Raw genomic sequence first — 19,357 nt, 5'->3', positions numbered from 1 at the left:
GAATTGGTACTAAAACTTTTTTTTTTATTACCCTCCTTAATTTGTTATTTATGTTAAATTCTGGTAAGGATTAAGAATTGAACGAGCCTTCTGAAGAGAGGGTGGGTGTGTGTGTGTGTGTGTGTGTGTGTGTGTGTGCGTGCGTGCATGTGTGTGTGTGTAAGTTTTGGTTTTGGTTTGGGCATGCAGGAGGTTGGGTGACTTTTAAAAGTTGTCAGGAGCTTAGAACTGCTGATCCTTGGTGTGTGATGTCTTGAAGGGAAACATGTTGAAACGTGTCATGTGGAACCAAGTTAGCCAAATGTCTAGAACATATTCCTACTTTAAAAGCAGAATTCAGTAAATAATTCCTCATCTACTAATCTATGTCTACCCAGACAGGATACTTTACATTTTTACTTTCGATCTTTATCACTCAGCTTTTATATATACATTTAGAAATCTTCTCATAAAGTATTCTCAAAATGAAGTAAGCAAAGCTTCTTATCTTGGTGCAGTAAATTATGTACACACAGTCAAATCAGAGCTGTATTGTGATTCCGGCTCTTTCCTACCAGCCAGGAGACTGGGTGAGTTATAGAACTTCTCTAAATCCTAGTTTCTTCATCCATTTGGTTTTACCATTATCTACCTGATAGGGCTACGGTGAAAATTGGAGGAAACAGATGGTGTTTGGCATGAAATGGTATTTAATGCCATCATTTATGTCAGTAGATTCTGACAAATGATAGGTCCTGGTAGAGGGATCGAGATCAGAGGAAGGTAGGGACCTGTGCTCAGGAAATGGATAGTACAGTTGAGGAGAGAGTAATATTTTATAGGAATAGTAATATCTAATCAACTCTTAAATTGATGGTTGCAGCCTAGAGCAGTAGAGAAGGTATTGGTGCTGGGTAGGAGTTACCTATGGTCTCATTTGGTGAAGGGATTAGGAAGATGAGAAGACTTCAAAGAGGAATTACCTGAGCAAAGGTGAGAAGGCTCAATACCTCTTATTTATAGAGAAGATTAAACAGTGGTTTGAATGGAATATGTGCTCCCACTCCTATTCCTCCAAAGCTTAATTTCCCTCCAATACTCTGTTCGGGGACAGAATGTTGTGACGTGGTAAACATGCCTGTGGCATTCTGGTTTTGGCCATCTTCAAGCAGTCTCTATTCCTTTAGACCAGAGGTCAGCAAACTTTCAGTAAAGGGCCAGGTGATCAGTAGTTTAGATTTTTATAGACCACATGTGGTCTCTGCTCATATTCTTCTTCTTTTAATCCTTTAAAAATATAAAATCCATTCTTTTTCTAGGCCACACAAAAACAGGCTAAGGATCAAGGGCTGACTTCTGTGTTTTTCTGTCATTTCTGAAGGTAGGGGTTGTGTGTGTGTGTGTGTGTGTGTGTGTGTGTGTGCGCGCGCGTGTATGTGTGTATGTGTATGTGTATCTATTGATAGACATTTTGACACAGCACCATTCTGGATTTCTAGGTTAGTGTTTGACCAATTTTCTTTTTTTTTTTTTTTTTTTTTTAAGATTTTTATTTATTTATTTGAGAGAGAGCGAGAGTGCAAGATAGAGGGGAGGGTCAGAGGGAGAAGCAGATCCCCGCGGAGCAGGAAGCCCAATGTGGGACTCGATCCCGGGACTCCAGGACCATGACCTGAGCTGAAGGCAGTCGCTTAACCAACTGAGCCACCCAGGCGCCCTTTTTTTTTTTTTTTAAGGAATATTCCTTTCAGATTTTTTATTTATTTTATTTTATTTTATTTATTCGAGAGAGAATGAGAGACAAAGAGCACGAGAGGGAAGAGGGTCAGAGGGAGAAGCAGACTCCCCACCGAGCAGGGAGCCCGATGCGGGACTCGATCCTGGGACTCCAGGACCATGACCTGAGCCGAAGGCAGTCGCCCAACCGACTGAGCCACCCAGGCGCCCCCAGGCGCCCTTTTTGAAAGATTTTATTTAATTTATTTGACAGACACAGCCAGAGAGGGAACACAAGCAAGGGGAGTGGGAGAGGGAGAAACAGACTTCCCGCTGAGCAGGGAGCCCAATGCGGGGCTCCATCCCAGGACCCTGGGATCATGACCTGAGCCGAAGGCAGACGCTGAACGACTGAGCCACCCAGGCGCCCTGTCTTTGACCAGTTTTCCTGAAAATCTGTTCGGTCTCATAAATAAGAGCTTTCTCTGATGGTTCAGTAGATGGTAAGGGGTGAAGGTGGAACAATTGGGAACTGTTACCCTATACTAGTGATTCTCAACATGGGTTGATTTTTGCCCATTTGGAGACATTTGGCATTGCCCAGAGATATTTTTAGTCAAAACTGGGGTGGGTAGAGGCCAGCATGCTAGTAAAAATCCTATAGTACACAGGAACTCCCTGCACACCCCAACAAAGAATTAATCTGGCCTATGTGCCAATACTGCCAAGGTGAAAAACAGTGATTTATGCAATGGGATTGGTCTCCATTTCTTGAATGCCTTTCTCTTGACTCCACTGTAGCCCCTGACAAGGGTAATTGCAGCGTTCCAGAGGACTGTTTATTGGCTGAGTTTGTGTGATAAACTATGGCTAGTCATAGCTAATCCTTCTTAGTTCTGTAAGGATTCTTAAGGTCCTCCACCCCCACCCCTGCCTCCCCAGAAAATTTAGGGCAGTTGTTTCCCCAAAGTATTTTCATCATTTGGCTCTTATTTTTCTGTCCTATCATCATATTCCTTGAAAACAACACTGGATTAATACTTTATTGTGTACCTTCCATGGATAATCATTTATTTTTAAGACTTTAATTTTTTTAAGATTTGATTTATTTGAAGAGCGCACGAGCAGGGGGAGCGGCGGGCAAAGGCAGAGGGAGAAGCAGACTCCCTCTGAGCAGGGAGCCCGATGCGGGACTCGATCCCAGGACCCTGGGATCATGACCTGAGCCGAAGGCAGTCGCTTAACCAACTGAGCCACCCAGGCGCCCCTAAGAGTTTATTTTTGAGTAATCTCTACGCCCACTGTGGGACTTGAACTTAATGAGATCAAGAGTCACATATTCTACTGAATGAGCCGGCAATGCCCCCCAATAATCATTTTAATGACCCAATCCATGGTCATTGCTCTGTTCCTTGAACATCTCCTGGGATTGTTTTTCTAATCCCTCAGTGGGCAGCACGTTTATTTCATCACTAGATGATGTAAGGGGTCGGATTGAGGGGTGGGGAGTGCAGAAATTACCTACCATTTCAGCTTGATTATTATCCTGTGAACTGTACAAATAGGCATCTGGTGAATGACCCTCAAAGTGTGATTATCATGGGTTATGAAAGTTGGCCACCCCAGGGCTCTAGGAAGAAGGGAGGACACCACTTTTTATAATGCCTGCTTTGTGCCCTGGACTTGTTTTATCTCCTTTAATCTTCACAAAAATGCCCAGGGAGGTAAAGATTATCACAGCTTTGGCTTTTCAGATAAGCTGAAGTTTAGTGGGGTTAAGTAATTTGCCAAGAGACATATGGCTGCATTTCTACATGTGGTATATTTAATGGCAGAGAAATGTAGCTGGATGAGGAACAACACGAAGTGAATGAAGTAAATTTGCCCAGCACAGTGGGTAAACAATGTCTCTTTAGTGGAGAAAGAAAGGTTGGGGGGGTGGGGGTGGAGGGTGTGTAGGAAAGAAATGGAAAGGGATTTTGGATTGAATGGAAAAGAATATTGCTCATTGAATTAACTCTTCGGATGATTGGTTATGATGCTTGGTGGAAGGGAGCTCCCTGAACTGTTTTAACGTTGCATCCTCCTTGATTGCAGTGAAGTAATACTTTGAACTTAGTGTCTGTCTTCATTTCTTTACCCTTATTATAAAATACCAGTTAGAAAACTAAAATAAAAGCAAACATTCTAATAACCACCACCCAGTTTTCATTTTAAACTCGAGAAAAGACAAAGTTCCATAGTGTTATCTGTTATATGTATTGTACTACATTCTGAAATGTATGCAAATTTATACGTAATATAAAGTGTGACTATAGTATTGAAACTTAAAAATAAAATTAAGTATTCTAATAACAGCTTCTTGACAAAGATACAAGCTTATTTTAGAGAGATTGTAAATTTGTAAAACTTGATGGAAATCTCTTCTGGTCTCACCTTCCATCACAATTTAAGCCATGAATTTCTTTCTTTTTTTTATCTTAAAGATTTTATTTGACAGAGACACAGTGAGAGAGGGAGCACAAGCAGCGGGAGTGGGAGAGGGAGAAGCAGGCTTCCTGCTGAGCAGGGAGGCCGATGTGGGGCTCCATCCCAGGGCCCTGGGACCATGACCATGACCTGAGCTGAAGGCAGAGGTTTAACGACTGAGCCACCCAGGCGCCCCTAAGCCATGCATTTCTTAAAAGCCATGTTTCCTGGCTTACCCAAAGCATGCATTCACTTGATCAAGAGCCATATTGGTCATTAAAGCTCTGAGCGTTTGAATTGTTTCTACAAATTCACTCTCAAAGGACAAGCATTTGCTGCCATCTAGATGGCTGTACTATACGGCTCTTAAAATCTTCTAGTAGGGAGGTTCTCAGGAAAAGTGGCATCATAGAAATAGTGTCATCAGTAATCTGAAATGTCTTTTTTCAAACAGCCTAAAAAAGCCATTTGATACCTCGTGGTCTTGACTATATGTCTAAGTCCACATGTTCATTGCCTTGCATATGCTGTAAAGATAATAGGATGAAGGAATTTACTAACTTTGGTGTATACTTCGTGGTTTGACACTAAATGAAAGTGCTTGGTATTCATGCATTTGCTAGTACTTAATAAATTTTATTACTGGTAATGCCTCAGGACAGGATTGCTTGGGCCATTTTACTATATATTTACCCAAGAGGGTAATTGGAGACTCCAGGAAGTATGGGTGAACTCCAAACTGACAGGAAGCAGCTGTTCTGTGATTTCAAATAATTCTCAACCTTAGATACATTTTACTTGGCTTCTTGACTCTGTGAGTTTAATCTTGAGTTAGAAGCACATCATTTTACTTCCTCAAAATGTTTCCTTAACTTAATATATCCCAGGTTTAAACTTCGAGAAGAGTAGTTCAGTCTCCCGGTATGGAGCCTCTCAAGTTGAAGATATGGGGAATATAATTTTAGCAATGATTTCAGAGCCTTATAGTAAGTATTGCTGTTGTAACAGTTGCAGACCTAAAATTTGGTCCTGCCATATTTACCTCATATATACTTTTGAATGTCCTCCCACAGCTTTGTCTCCCTAATAGCTAAAATGATGACTTCTATGTTCTCATTTTTAGATCACAGGTTTTCAGATCCAGAGAGAGTAAATTACAAATTTGAAAGTGGCACTTGGTAAGTAGTAAGAGTGGTATTCCATTTGAGCCTTTTGATTTGTTTTATTCATATTGTGATATTTAACTCCCTTTGTATTTCAGTAACTTCACTAAACCTTTTGGCTATCCATTTTTTTTTTAACATTAGGTTATTTATAAAAGAAGGTTGTATCTTAAAGTGAGCTTGGATGTTGGGGGTTAAACTTAATGAAATATTTACATCCTTAGTCACTATGACCCTTAGGTATTGTCTGTGCTTCTTTTAGTCTCTCTGAACTATTCATCCTCTCACAGTAAAACTTACAAAGGAAAAATCATAGGCTTTAAGAGTTCACAAGATTTTTACTGAGATAATTTTAAAGTATGTTCTATCAGCTTCTACTTTAAAGCAAAGGAAATAACTGGCAAGGAGTATGATGTGGTATCTCTGTGATCACAGGTAGACCTGTTTGCTTGTAATTCACTGCGGTGAATTCCTGAGATTGCTTGGTGCCTGAAGTGAACAAAAACTTCTGACGTCGTTGCCCGTAGAGAGACTTTGGGGTCAATTTAGTTGGGGAGAAAGTAACTCATTTGGATAGTGTCCTAGGACTTCTGGAAATATGAATATGGGAGGAACAGAACATCAAAAGGTGTCAAAATATATAATAGGAGATTTGCAAGTGACTCATTAAGGTGTGGGAACTCCCATGCATTTCCATAAACACTCTGTGAAGGCTCTCCTCTTTGATAGGGGAGATATTTTAATGGCAGAGTTCTGATTGCATGCACACATTCCTGATGGGGGTTAATTGCCAGCTTTATGCAGATCTTAAGTTTTGCTCTCAAAGTGGATTTAACTGGTATACTGGCTGGATCTGAGAATAAATGTAAACCTATCCTTCTTGGTTCTAGAATAAATATAAACCTATCCTTCTTGGTTCAGGGTATTGGGAGAACTTCGCTTCCTTTGAGTTGATCCTGGATCCTTTTGAGTTTATGTCCAACAGGCAGCAACTCAGCTGATAGATGGTTTGCTGAGTGAACTAGCTGTGTTGGACCTGTATAGGCAGTTGGCTTTCTATAGTGAACTACCTAAGGAATACTTTGAACTGTACCCAGGTAATCTTTGAGGTTATGAAATAGGCAGTATTACAAGTCTATCTGAATACCAAATAATACCTTATGTGTAACTAGGAAAATGGTAGCATGGAATAGGTCAGACTCTCTAGCACTAATTAGGCAACGTGAAGTTTTGCTTCACCCACAGCAGCAAGATGGAACTTATTGATGACAATACCATAGTCCGCGCACGAGGTTTACCGTGGCAGTCTTCAGATCAAGATATTGCAAGATTCTTCAAAGGACTCAATATTGCCAAGTTGGTTTTCTTTAATCTCTATTTTACTTAGTAATCTCAAAGGGATAACGGGTGTCCTATCATTTTTCCTCACTGTGCTTTTTTTCCCCCCACTGCTATCTGTCCTTTTCAAAGGGGAGGTGCAGCACTTTGTCTGAATGCCCAGGGTCGAAGGAATGGAGAAGCTCTGGTTAGGTTTGTAAGCGAGGAACACAGGGATCTAGCATTACAGAGGCACAAACATCACATGGGGACCCGGTACATTGAGGTATGTCCTCACAACCTGAGATCCTTGACGTCTTGAATGAGTATTGATATTGGAAGCCTCAGAAACTGTATTTAATGTCCCTTTCTTTTTTTAGGTTTACAAAGCAACAGGTGAAGATTTTCTTAAAATTGCTGGTGGTGAGTGCTTTTTATATAATGCAGCTGTAAGAAGAATCTAAAATTTATTTATATCCCACAGTAGATAAATAGGGCCATGAATAGTTTTTATTTCCTAAAGAAACATAGGAACTGACTTTTTTTTATTATATATTTTTATTTTGAGAGAGTGAGAATGGGAGAGAGAGAGAGTACATGAGAGGGGGGAGGGTCAGAGGGAGAAGCAGGCTCCTCGCTGAGCAGGGAGCCCGATGTGGGACTCGATTCTGGGACTCCAGGATCATGACCCGAGCCGAAGGCAGTCACTTAACCATCTGAGCCACCCAGGCACCCCTGACTTTTTTTTTTTTTTTTTTTGAAGTTGGAAGAAATGACCCATAGTCTGAGTGAGTACAGTGTATACATTTGCCCTAAGACTTCATTCAACCAACTATAGTTAAATAGCCATTAAAAATAGTACCATACAGGGATGCCGATCTGGCTCAGTCAACCTGTAGAGTGTGCAACTACTGATCTCTGGGTCGAGAGTTCAAGCCCCAGGTTGGGTTAGACATTACTTTAAAAAAAAAAAAAAAAAAAGTACGATATAGGGGTTGCAAAGGTGAAAGGGTCCTGTAAAGTCACGTACAAAAGGAGAGAGTAGCTCTTGAAAGAAATTAAGTAGTCTGAAAACTACTTTCAAACAGCCACACCAGAAACCTGGAATTGTTGGATATGTGCTCGTAGGTTTTCTCTCAAGCTTCCGTAACTCATCAGTCAATGGCCAGGAACCCAGTAGTTTTCTGGCTCTAATATGTTTGAGTACATAGTGTTTGCAGTAATAAGGTCAGAAAAAAATGGGAACAGATAATGTTTTTATCTCATTATTGAGTGATTTGTTACTTTAAAATCTATAAGTAACAGATGCATAAAAAATGTTGATTATGGTTTGAAAGATTTTTTTTTCTATACATAAAACTACCTTGTAAGTTCCTGTTGCTCTGTTCTTACAGTTGTATAACTTTCTCCTTTTAGTGTATTAGGAATATTTTCCCATGTAACTAAATTTTCTTGAATGTTAATTAATATACAATATTATGTACCATACACGTTTTTTAACACCCTGTTGGACATTTATAGCTCATTTCCAATTTTTCACCCTAAGTATGTTGCAGTGAATATTTTGTATTTTGTATCTCTGTAAGTGCCACTCATTAGGATAACTCTAAATCTAAGAATGTAGGTAGACCTTTTAAGAGCCTTTTGAAAATACACTATTGCCAAATATATAGTGACTTTCACCTTAAATATAGAAAACATTTGTATCAGTAATATATAGCCCTGGTTAAAATCCTTGGAACTGTTGAACTTGTAGCAAAAACATCTTGTTTGCACAATTTGCTGGTATATTTCCATTCTGACACTTAAGTCTTTAGATATACTTGGGCTTCCAAATTCAGAGCTTCAAGTTTGTGTTTCCAAAATCCCAAAGTGATGTTTGATATTGGTTGGGGATAAAATATTTTTGGAGTTGCTATGGTTCTGAGGTTCCATGATAGATGGCAAGGTTAGCTCATACATTAATCCTGGGATTTCATGGTATGTGGGTAGTATGAGAGTTTGCTCTTAAAGGAAAATGTTATTGGGACATCTGGCTGGCTCAGTAGGTAGAACATGCAACTTGATCTAGGGGTTGTGAGTTCAAGCCCCATGTTAGTGATAGAGACTCTTAAAAGATAACAATAAAGGAAAGCGTTACGAGTATATGAGCTCGAAGGATGTGTATCTGAATATTTGCTACATGGCAATACTGTACAAGAGGCTTTATGACAGGCAGAATGTTGATAAATCTCAAAACTGGCTGCTGTGCATGTTCATTATACTCCCCTTATGTTTGAACCTTTCTTAATCAGGAAAATAATAACAGTGCTTTATGTGTAGTAACTTATTTAATTATCATAAATCTATGAGGTAGGTAATTTTACCCCCATTTTACAGATGAGGACACTAAAATATAGAGGTTAAACTTGACTAAAGTCAGAGCCTAGTAAATGGCAAAGTCAAGAGTGGACCCAGGCATTCTAGCTCCTTGACCTGTGTTCTTACCTATCCTGATGACTTACTGCCTGTCCATGAGAAGAATATAGTGATTGGTCCATGATTTAATTGTCTGGGCACCTTCCCAAGTTAGATGTTTTATGAAAATGGAAGGTTTCAAATTTGTGGGGAGAGAGTTCTGATTCCTGGGGTCTTGTCATGAATTCAGTGGGAGTATGAGTTTTAATGATAAACTCAAGACATTGCCAAGAATTTTACCATGTTAAGTTTGGTAAAGTTGATGTCTTAACCATTTCTCCCCATGCTTCCTGGTATTTGTGTTCCTTAGGTACATCCAATGAGGTAGCCCAATTTCTCTCCAAGGAAAATCAAGTCATTGTCCGCATGCGGGGGCTCCCTTTCACGGCCACAGCGGATGAAGTGGTGGCCTTCTTTGGACAGCATTGCCCCATCACTGGGGGGAAGGAAGGCATCCTCTTTGTTACCTATCCAGATGGTAGGCCAACAGGGGATGCTTTTGTCCTCTTTGCCTGTGAAGAATATGCACAGAATGCATTGAGGAAGCATAAGGACTTGTTGGGTAAAAGATACATTGAACTCTTCAGGAGCACAGCAGCTGAAGTCCAGCAGGTTGGTTTTTAAGAGCATTCTAGTGGCTTTGCATGATTTTCTATTTATTTCCAAGAACAATCCTACATTACTGTGTTAAAACTTGAAAAATACAGAAAATGTAGGTGCATTTAAAAAAATTTCATTCCGTAATTAAAAGATAGCTACTGTTATTTTCTATGCACAGAGAAAATGCATTTGTTTTTATGTAATTAGAATATTGCTATAGATACACTTTATGTTCTTTTTAAAAACTACGTATTTTGTGAGTTTACCCATGTCTAAAAAATTTCATTTTTAATGTTATGTACATAATTTATTTAGAAATTCTGTACATTCAAGTTGGCTTTTTTTCATCTATAAGAAATTTCTAGATAAACACGCTTATGAAACTCTCAGTTTCTGATTGATTCTTTAGAACTGGATGGGGTGAGCTTTTAAGGTTTTTAATATCTTACCAAATTTATTTACAAAAAGGCTTGATCAGTTGCATGCTGCTGGTGATGGTAGGAAGTGTCCCTTTTGTCCTGTTATTCTTTCAGAATTCAGAAATGTTTTTGAGGCACAGATGGGACAATTCAGTTGTGCAAAATGATCCAGACATGAAGCCATCTGTAGGGTTTCAAGCCTTTTGGCTATTCTTCTTGACTCCTCAGCTGAAACGTCTTTAAGGGTCTTTGCTTTTCTTTTGTATCTGAGATCATGCAGACTGCTTCCCATGTGGCTCTTCCAACTTAAACTACTTGGGTCCCCTAGTAGAATAGAGCAACTTTAATGATACATTTCATCTTTTTTACAAGCAATTAGGACACTGACTCTAGTATCATTCCTATGAGTTCATAAAATGATTTTGCCTTGCTTCTTTCTGCAAAGCTCACTGTGTATTGTGATTTGGAACAGTTGCCCAAAGTTGAAAAGAACCTCTCATCTGTTAGGATACTGACATGATTTTTATATCTGGAATAAACATAGGTGACATTTTAAGCTAGTTCTGCATCCTGATGTACTAGTGCTCTTGAACCCTAAACTGTGAACATACTTAAAATTTAAACAATTTTGTGCCTTGTTGAAAAGGAGTATCATAAATTCTGAATTTCTAAAATATGCTAAACATGCTTGAGCCTTCAAACATATTAAACACATCAATGCCAAACCAGAGGAGGGGAAAGAATAAGATTTTAGATCTTTAATTGGAAGAACAGTTTTATGGAAATCTTGGCCTAGAATAGACTACTCCAGGGCCTCAGCTACTATATATTGATTTGGTTTAGGTATAGAGAGTATGCTGTCTCTATATGACTTCACCATAATGAGATTTGGGTGATAGATGAGCTTCCTCTCCAGCCCCCATCGTACTGATTTATTTCAGAAATGCTGAAGTAATCCTATGTTCTGCACTGTAATCTTTTCATTCCTAATAATCATTTCATTCAATAACTACTTGCTCACCTTCTATTTGGCAGGTATCAGAAGGTACTTGACCATTTCCTGTGCTGAGTCTGTCTACAACCACACTTATTTTCTATTCATGTTCGTCCCATAATGTTTGTGCTGTGTTTGAATTATTTGTATACTTTTTTAAAAATCTTGCTGTCTCTGAAGTTTCTTTGGCTGTGTTGTATTAGTTCTTTGATTTCTGTCACCTCTTAGCATCTGTACAGGGTGGAGTGAGGAAATTAGGGCAATTTTGGGGGAGGGTTTTGATTCTATATTTTCAGTTTACGGGATGATTAAGGCTACAGTAGTAAGTTCAGAAAACCTAGGGCTGTCACACATGCTGTTTGCACAAGGAACTTCCTAGTATTATAAACTAGTAGGCATGTTCTGAACTAAGGCAAAGGTAGACCAGAACTTAATTTTTTTTTTAAAGATTTTATTTATTTGAGAGAGAGAAAGAGCAAATATGAACAGGGCGTGGGGCGCCGGGGCGGGGGGGGGGCAGAGGGAGAGGGAGAAGCAGGTTCCCTACTGAGCAGGAGTCCCATGCGGGACCCGATCCCAGGACCCTGAAATCATGACCTGAGCCGAAGGCAGACATTTGACTGAGCCACCCAGGTACCCCTCTTTAATCTTTTCAATTTTTAATTTTTTTTAGAGATAGACCAGAACCTTATAATAGAGTTTTGGCCTGGGAGTAATCCTTTCTCCTAAATATACCTAACCTCTTACTCATTTTCAAGATAGCCGAATTCCATGACTTTAAAAGATAGTCAAGATGCTCTGTCTTGCCACTATCTCAAATTCATATCAAAACTGATTATTTTGTGGTCATCAAATAATTTTTTTCATTTTTACATTACCAGCCATCCTGTCTTAGGCTTATACATTGTTAGAATGTGGCATTACATTATAATTAATCCAGAGTCATTGCTGGACCTGTGGTTCCTTTACTATGTCATTCTCTCGCTTGGGTTTGCAGGTAGAATGTGATAACAATATTAAGGGGAACACCGTGCTTCGTGAAACGGAAGTCTAATAGATTGCTATAAAAGTTCACATTTAGCAGTATGTCTAGATTGTTATACAAGCAACATACTTTTCAGGATATTTGTCCTGAGACCGTGACGTACTTGTCCAGGAGACCGGTCCTTAATTGAAGCACATCGTATTGTGTGTGGCATGTTCCTCAGCATGCACTTGACAAAAGTGGGGATCTCGTGCTTTCCCCGCTGAACAGTATGAATCCCTATCTCCTTAGGTGCTTCTCAAACTTTCTGAATATGCTTATGAATTACCTGGGGCTCTTGTTACAATGCAGGCTCATGTTTCCTAGGTCCGGGGTAGGACTGAGATGCTGAGCTGCTGCATTTCTGACACGCTCCCCAGCGTGTTCCACAGCACAGTGCTGCTGTGCTTGTTTGCAGACCCCATCGGAGGAGCGAGGCTCTAAATCACTTCTCTTTTGCTTCGAGTACAGGTGCTGAATCGATTCTCTTCGGCCCCTCTTATTCCACTTCCAACCCCTCCCATTATTCCAGTGCTACCTCAGCAATTCGTACCCCCTACAAATGTTAGAGACTGTATACGCCTTCGAGGTCTTCCCTATGCGGCCACAATTGAGGACATTCTGGACTTTCTGGGGGAGTTTTCCACAGATATTCGAACTCATGGGGTTCACATGGTATTGAATCACCAGGTAAGGAGTAACTTATTGGAAAACTGATTTGCTTATTCTTAGGATCAAAGGCTCTCTTCCAGTTTAAAAAAAAAAAAATACAGGTGTTCATCAGCGGTATCGTGAATTTCAAGGAAATTTTCAAAAAAATTTTTTTAAGATTTTATTTATTCAGAGACAGAGAGAGAGAGAGAGAGAGAGAGAGGCAGAGGGAGAAGCAGGATCCCCTCTGAGCAGGGAGCCCGATGCGGGACCCGATCCCAGGACTCTGGGATCATGACCTGAGCTGAAGGCAGACGCTTAACCATCTGAGCCACCCAGGCGCCTGGAAATTTTCAAAATTTTAAGGAAAGCTTTAACTGTAGATGCAGGAGGTCTTTCAGATGAACTCCAGAGAATTTTATCATGAGCATGGTAATTTAAATTCAGCTCTGATTCCAACATCACTTATATGCACCAAATTATCAGTAGTCTCAGGAAGGATACAAACACATCCGTCTAATACAACATTTTACTGTTGCCGCTACTGAGCTTTGCTGTTGTAGTATGAAAGTGATTGTAGACCGTATATAAACCAAAGAGCATGTCTGTTTTCCAAAGTATTTTTTATCTATAGACTGTTTAGAACTCACTTATTTTATATATAATATATATATGACATCAAATGACATTTAATAGAGTGCAAACTTAGTAAGGATTTGTATCTGTATCACCTGGAATACTGTGTGATCATAACAGGCACTCGAATGTGTTAATGAATGTTGAGAAGCCTCCATCAAGGGATAACGAAATTCTAATGGTATAGATGTACATATTCTAAGCGTATTAAAAGTAGTTCCTGTCTTGGTGTCCCTTGATTTTTGGTTAAACAAAATTAATCCATTAGTTGCTGAATTATTTACCAGCATTGTGTGCTATGACAAGCGGGACAGAATTTTTAAAAACCTGTAAACCAAGTGATTCTAATTAAAATTTTGGAACTCTTAAAAGCAAGGTTGCATTAATTTTTAAAAATGTTTTCTGAGCATTATGGGTTGAATATAGGTTTATATTGGAAATACCAACATTTTTCTAAATTGCTAGTCAGAGTATGAGGAATCAGAAAACCTCCTGAGCCCCTGGCTTGGTTTTCCACACCAGCACATGCTCATTCTAACTCTTATGTCAATATTAAGCTATGCAACTTTTAATCTATTTATCCTCTTAGCATGCTTCACTGGGGGGAGTCCTTTTGAATAAATCTTCCCTACAATTCAGCATCGCCAGGAAATTGTTTGGTTCTCTTTGAACACCATTTCTAATAACCTAGGGGCTATTGTTCTTTGATTAACCACAATGGACATATTTGCCTCTTATTGACCCACGTGACCTATTGTGATTGCATTTGGGAGAAATGCTTCTTTAGCGATGGACGAGCTTTTAGCTGCCTCGAAGATGTTAGGTTTCCATCTTGGACTGGGTTTCCCTGGTATCCCTAATTTCCCTGGTATGGTGACTCTTATGGTAACTTGCATGGTTATAATTTGCACTAAATAGTCCCTTAGAGACTTTTAAAGAAATCCATAAAAAAGGAAAGGAGTCTTAAAAGTTAATTGTGTCTTTTTCTCCCCCACAAAATGTCCATGTTAAAGAAAACTGACATGTTCTGGTTCTGTGAGACAGAAGTCTACCAGCTTGGTTTTAAACAAGATTTTTAGCAAGCTATCAGTAATTGAGGAAATGTCTGTAAACACCTGTCTGACCAAGGTTTCGGGTGGAGGTGCCAGGGAAGAGGTAAGATGAGGACTTCTAAGCAGGGCTGATGATACAGCTTTCACCCACCCTCACTGTGCTTTGCAGCTCCCATTTCCTTATCCCCCTTCTTTGTTCTCAAGCCCACATCTCAGCCTAGGCTTCAGGGAGAAGGGAAAGGGATGTTGCACGTCAGTGATGGACAATGGAGGGCCAGCACAGAACACCGGTTTATTCAGCTTCATGTAGGAGTATACATAAAGCCCTTACACTGGTTGTGTTCCTAGTTCTTCTCAGTCAAATAAGATTCAGTCAGATTTCTCAGAAAGGCAGAACCCCATATACCATCCTATACCTTGAAACCCCAATTATAAGGAGACCCTTTCAAAACCCTGTAAATCTGATTGATGCTAATTAGCAGAAATGAGAAAGGATCATTTTCAGCTATGAGCTCTCAAAACTTTCTCCGAGGTTTTGTGGGCCATTCTGGTTATTAGGTGATAAAAATGCCAGTTAGATTTCAGTAGGCAACACTTGTCACCCAGATTTTGTGGCTAAAATGTACTATGGGTGATTGTCACTTTTGCATGTTTTGTAAGCAACCATTTCCTTGTTGAGGGAGACAGTCTCCTTTTGTTTTTATTCTTCCCCCACACGCTCAGGGCCGCCCGTCAGGAGATGCCTTTATCCAGATGAAGTCTGCGGACAGAGCATTTATGGCTGCACAGAAGTGTCATAAAAAAACCATGAAGGACAGATATGTTGAAGTCTTTCAGTGTTCAGCTGAGGAGATGAACTTTGTGTTAATGGGGGGCACTTTAAATCGAAATGGCTTATCCCCACCGCCATGTAAGTTACCATGTAAGTTTTTCTTGGGTCTTGGCGCTCTTCTAAGCTACATGCTGGTAGGTGCTTAAGCTGCTTTCATAACTTTCTGTGCCCCTGGTTCTTTCTAAGGCAGGTGAGGGGGTTACATAAGACTTTCCCATCTGAAATCAGGAGTATCTGGTAATCATGTAAGACCTTGGTTGTGGACACCCATAATTAGAGATAGTACAAATACCTCTTTTCAAATTATATTCTTGCTTTTCCAGTGATAAGCACTTGATTTCTGAAGCTTAGTGTGCTCAAGATAAGCACTGACTCTGGGAGGCAACCTGGCTATGTAGATATTTTAATACGCATTTACAGGTAAAATAAGTATGGTTGGATCCTTTTTCCTTTTTTTTTTTTTTGGTAACACATTAAACTTTTTTTTTTAAGGGTGATTTGATGCCCATTTTGCATTTTTAATTTTTTTGAGCATTAAGTTTCTTTGGAAAGGACAATCTGGGGAGCACTTCTCTTGCTCTCCAGGATATCTGGAATGAGCAAGTTAGTAAAAAATACCAATGCGTAAATAAATTAGCCAAAGTTTCCACTGGATCGCAGGATCAGTGCTTAATTTCAAGCCATGCTCTTGCTCATTGGCACCTGGGTGCAAGCCATCTGGAACCCTGTGTGAGAGGAATAAGCCCTTGAGTCTGAAGACCATGTTGTTGTTCGTGACTAAGGAACATTTGGGAATCTGATGTTAAAACTTGAATCTTTTTGACACAGTTTTCACTTCTGAATAAGACATACCTTGTTAGGAGCCATGCAGGGTATGTTTAAAGAATGTAGCACTTGGAATATAGTCCAAAAATAATGGAGAAAGCTGACTGGATTATGGACTTGATCCTAATAAAATGGAGTGTGTTAGGACATCACTTTCTGTGAAGAGGGATTTGTACCGATAAAACTATTTGATAAAAGTATTTTTCATAGAACATTCAGTGGGGCTTACTCCTTTTTTTTCCCCTTGGACTTCCTAAATGCTAATAATTCCATTCATCTGCTGCTTGCTGTTGGTGAATATCTTAAGAGTTGATGACTAATGAGTGTCAAGTTCTGGAAACTTATGATTGGGTTTAAGTGGTGTCTTAAAGTAATCTTAGTCCTATGTATTCTGTTCATAAGCCACTGGTAATGTCAGTAACTTTTGCGATTTCCTTGTGATAATCTTATCAAGCATTGTGCGATAAGGGAATTTCTTCATGCTGTCTAACCCAAATTATTCTGCTATGGTATTCTTTTACTTCTCTCTCTTCCTGGTTGAAAACTGGTCATTACTTTATTCATAAGACTTTGATTTTTTTCCTCTTTCCTCTCAGAAGCCCTAAGGTAATAGAAAAAACTTAAAATGCCTTTTTCCACATAAAAATAGATTTCCATGTCTTTTAATACTCCCCAAAAATTTTAACCAAAATTGACTAATTGCTATTTTAGTGGAAGAGTTCACTCATTTAAAAAAAAAAAAAAGCCAATTGATACATGCTAATATTACGCCCATTCAACTGGACTTTTTTTTTCCCTACCAACTCACTTGAGGTGATCTCCTATTTTTTACAGCAAGCAAAAAAACTTAAGAGAAATTGCATGTTTTTCATCTACTCTCAACAACTAAAGAAGTTAAAATAGTGATTGCTTAATCCCCCATGAAGAGTTTCTTTTTAAATCTGGGAAAGAAATGCTGCTACATTCTCAGTGTTTTAAAGTTTTAAACTTTGTTTATTGAAATTTTAACTTTTTCACAAAGTTGAACATTTGAAGGTAAACTCCACTTTTCTAATCTAGGAATATACACATCTGATTCTCTTTTAGGAGTATAAGAATAACTGTCCTTTTATTTAAGGAATATCCAAACCTGAGCAGCCTAATCTATTATCAAATATTTCAACCTTTCTTTATATTGTCCTAAAATGAATTACTTAATAGTTTTGAAAGCAAGATATGGGCATAGGCTTTATAGTTTTCTATATGACTTAGGTGCCTCAATTTGTTCGGTTTGCCCTTTTGTGGAGTCTTTAAGGTCAGGAATCAATTTTAAAACTTACCTATGTTAAGTATCAAACATGCAGCACAATTTTGGTGAATTATGAAGCAGAGACCTAAAAGTTGAATATGAAATCAATATGACAGTCTTTGGTTTATGTAGCCCTGTGCAGCAGACTCTTACTCATCTCCATACACCTATAGAAACTCCTAAGAAACACAAAAGACAATAGAGATTTTCCTGTGAAAAGGTATCCTTTTCTGCTATTTGCAAAATATATTAGATGGTTCTATGTGTAAAAATTAAAGTCAAGAATTCCAAATTCAAGCAAACCATGCCGTTATCTCTTTTGTTGAATGCAGATGGCCTGGATAGTTGTGTTCATCCCACATGTTAAAGCTACCGAGCAGTAACTAGTGTGACTTAAAAGAGTTATGGGGCCTGGATTGAATAACTAGAAGATAGTAGAATTTCATCCTTTCTGTTTTCTCTTTAACCTGAGTCAGCATTTTGTCAGCTGACTCTCAGGAAGACTTGAGCATGTTTTTCTCGAGTTATTGTGCAGGCTGGGTTGTGGGGGTTTTGTTGTTGTGGTTATTGTCTGTTTTTTTAAAACAGGTCCAAACATGTAGATAAGCTTCAAAGCCCATCTTCTGGGGTTCATTTAGGTAGAAGTAATGCACAGTTAATCTGCTCTTAGGTCAGTTCACTCTGGAACCATCTATGCTTTGGCGTAATGCATGGAACTCGTGAAATCATTTTTATCCTAACCATTTTCATCTTACACTGTACTACAGAGTAGATAACAAGATGAAAGAGAAGCATAGCTCTCAAAAAAGCAGCAACAACCCAGCTTTTAGTGTGAAATTATACTAAATGTCAGTCCTGGGTTTTTTTCCTCAAAGGGTTAGTTTGTGCTAACTGGCGCTCAGGAGTAGAAAACAAAAAATCACATGTCACAAAATGGTTTTTCCCAATTTCTAGGTCTTCAGGTTTTGAGATTATTTTTAGCTGTTATCTATATAATCAAAAGGAGATTGCTTGGACATTTTAATCAAATTTTGTATGGAAGATCAGGATTCAAGGATTGATGAGTTGAAGATTCACCAAAAGAATTACCCACCATTAAAAAAAATTTTTTTCAATCTTTTAGAAGATTACATATTTGAGGAATTTCACATTGTTACAAAAATTTCAGAAAATATTAAATATATACAATGAAAAAAGTTGCTTGGGATGCTAAAGAACTGGTCTCTTTAAAATGTATGTGTGAAACAAAATAAAATGGATGTATGCGTGGAACAGTCAGCAATGACTTTAAAGCAAGCACAAGTGTCCATTGTGACAAATGTGTCTCAAAGTCTCTCTCTTTGCTTATTTAGGCCTGTCTCCTCCCTCCTACACATTTCCAGCTCCTGCAGCAGTTATTCCTACTGAGGCTGCCATTTATCAGCCCTCTGTGCTTTTGAATCCACGGGCACTGCAGCCCTCCACAGCCTACTACCCAGCGGGCACTCAGCTCTTCATGAACTACACTGCGTACTATCCCAGGTAAGGTTCTGATGGAAGTGGAAATGAGGGACAGAAACAAAGGACTCCTTTGATAGGCAGTACCTGAGTTCACAAAAGAATATTGTCTGCCACTGAAGATTAGGATGGCAGGCACCAGCCTCTGTCCTTTCTCTGACCAAGAAGACTGTTTCGAGACCAAAATAAGTTTATTTTTTAACCATATATTGACAGCAGGATCTTTTAGGTTACCTATGTATACAACTTTCCTTTTTTCTTTCTCCTGTCTTCGGGTCATAAGAAAGCACTGTAAGCATTGCCACAGCGTGGCAATATCATGTGCAAAATGAGATTTTTCAGTGCTTTCTTAGAATCAACATATTTTTAATCTGATTCATTCTTTTTAGTTTCTGGAAGGCAACAGGTATAATGGAGAGAACGCTATTGGTCTGAAAG

At 39.0% G+C, this 19,357-nt stretch overlaps 1 protein-coding gene across 4 annotated transcripts in view; it reads left to right on the top strand.

The window, feature by feature from the left end:
* Window positions 1-19,357, top strand: part of ESRP1 (epithelial splicing regulatory protein 1) — a 54,079-nt gene that overhangs the window by 12,834 nt on the left and 21,888 nt on the right. For 2 of the 4 annotated variants that reach the window (XM_028111210.2, XM_028111202.2), the window contains exons 5-13: window positions 5,052-5,150; window positions 5,288-5,342; window positions 6,573-6,683; window positions 6,798-6,930; window positions 7,025-7,067; window positions 9,412-9,713; window positions 12,610-12,828; window positions 15,201-15,387; window positions 18,775-18,943. In XM_028111210.2, the coding sequence (XP_027967011.1) occupies window positions 5,052-5,150; window positions 5,288-5,342; window positions 6,573-6,683; window positions 6,798-6,930; window positions 7,025-7,067; window positions 9,412-9,713; window positions 12,610-12,828; window positions 15,201-15,387; window positions 18,775-18,943 (1,318 nt within the window). Of the gene's footprint in view, window positions 1-5,051; window positions 5,151-5,287; window positions 5,343-6,572; window positions 6,684-6,797; window positions 6,931-7,024; window positions 7,068-9,411; window positions 9,714-12,609; window positions 12,829-15,200; window positions 15,400-18,774; window positions 18,944-19,357 lie in introns of all 4 variants that reach the window. The other 2 variants (XM_028111193.1, XM_028111184.2) reach the window with 2 other exon arrangements.

The sequence above is a fragment of the Eumetopias jubatus genome, unplaced genomic scaffold (genome assembly GCF_037043125.1).
Source record: "Eumetopias jubatus isolate StellerSeaLion01/CBP00866 unplaced genomic scaffold, mEumJub1_p1.0 scaffold_4, whole genome shotgun sequence".
NCBI classification, from domain to species: domain Eukaryota; kingdom Metazoa; phylum Chordata; class Mammalia; order Carnivora; family Otariidae; genus Eumetopias; species Eumetopias jubatus.
This window is presented reverse-complemented; position numbering and strand designations above follow the sequence as displayed.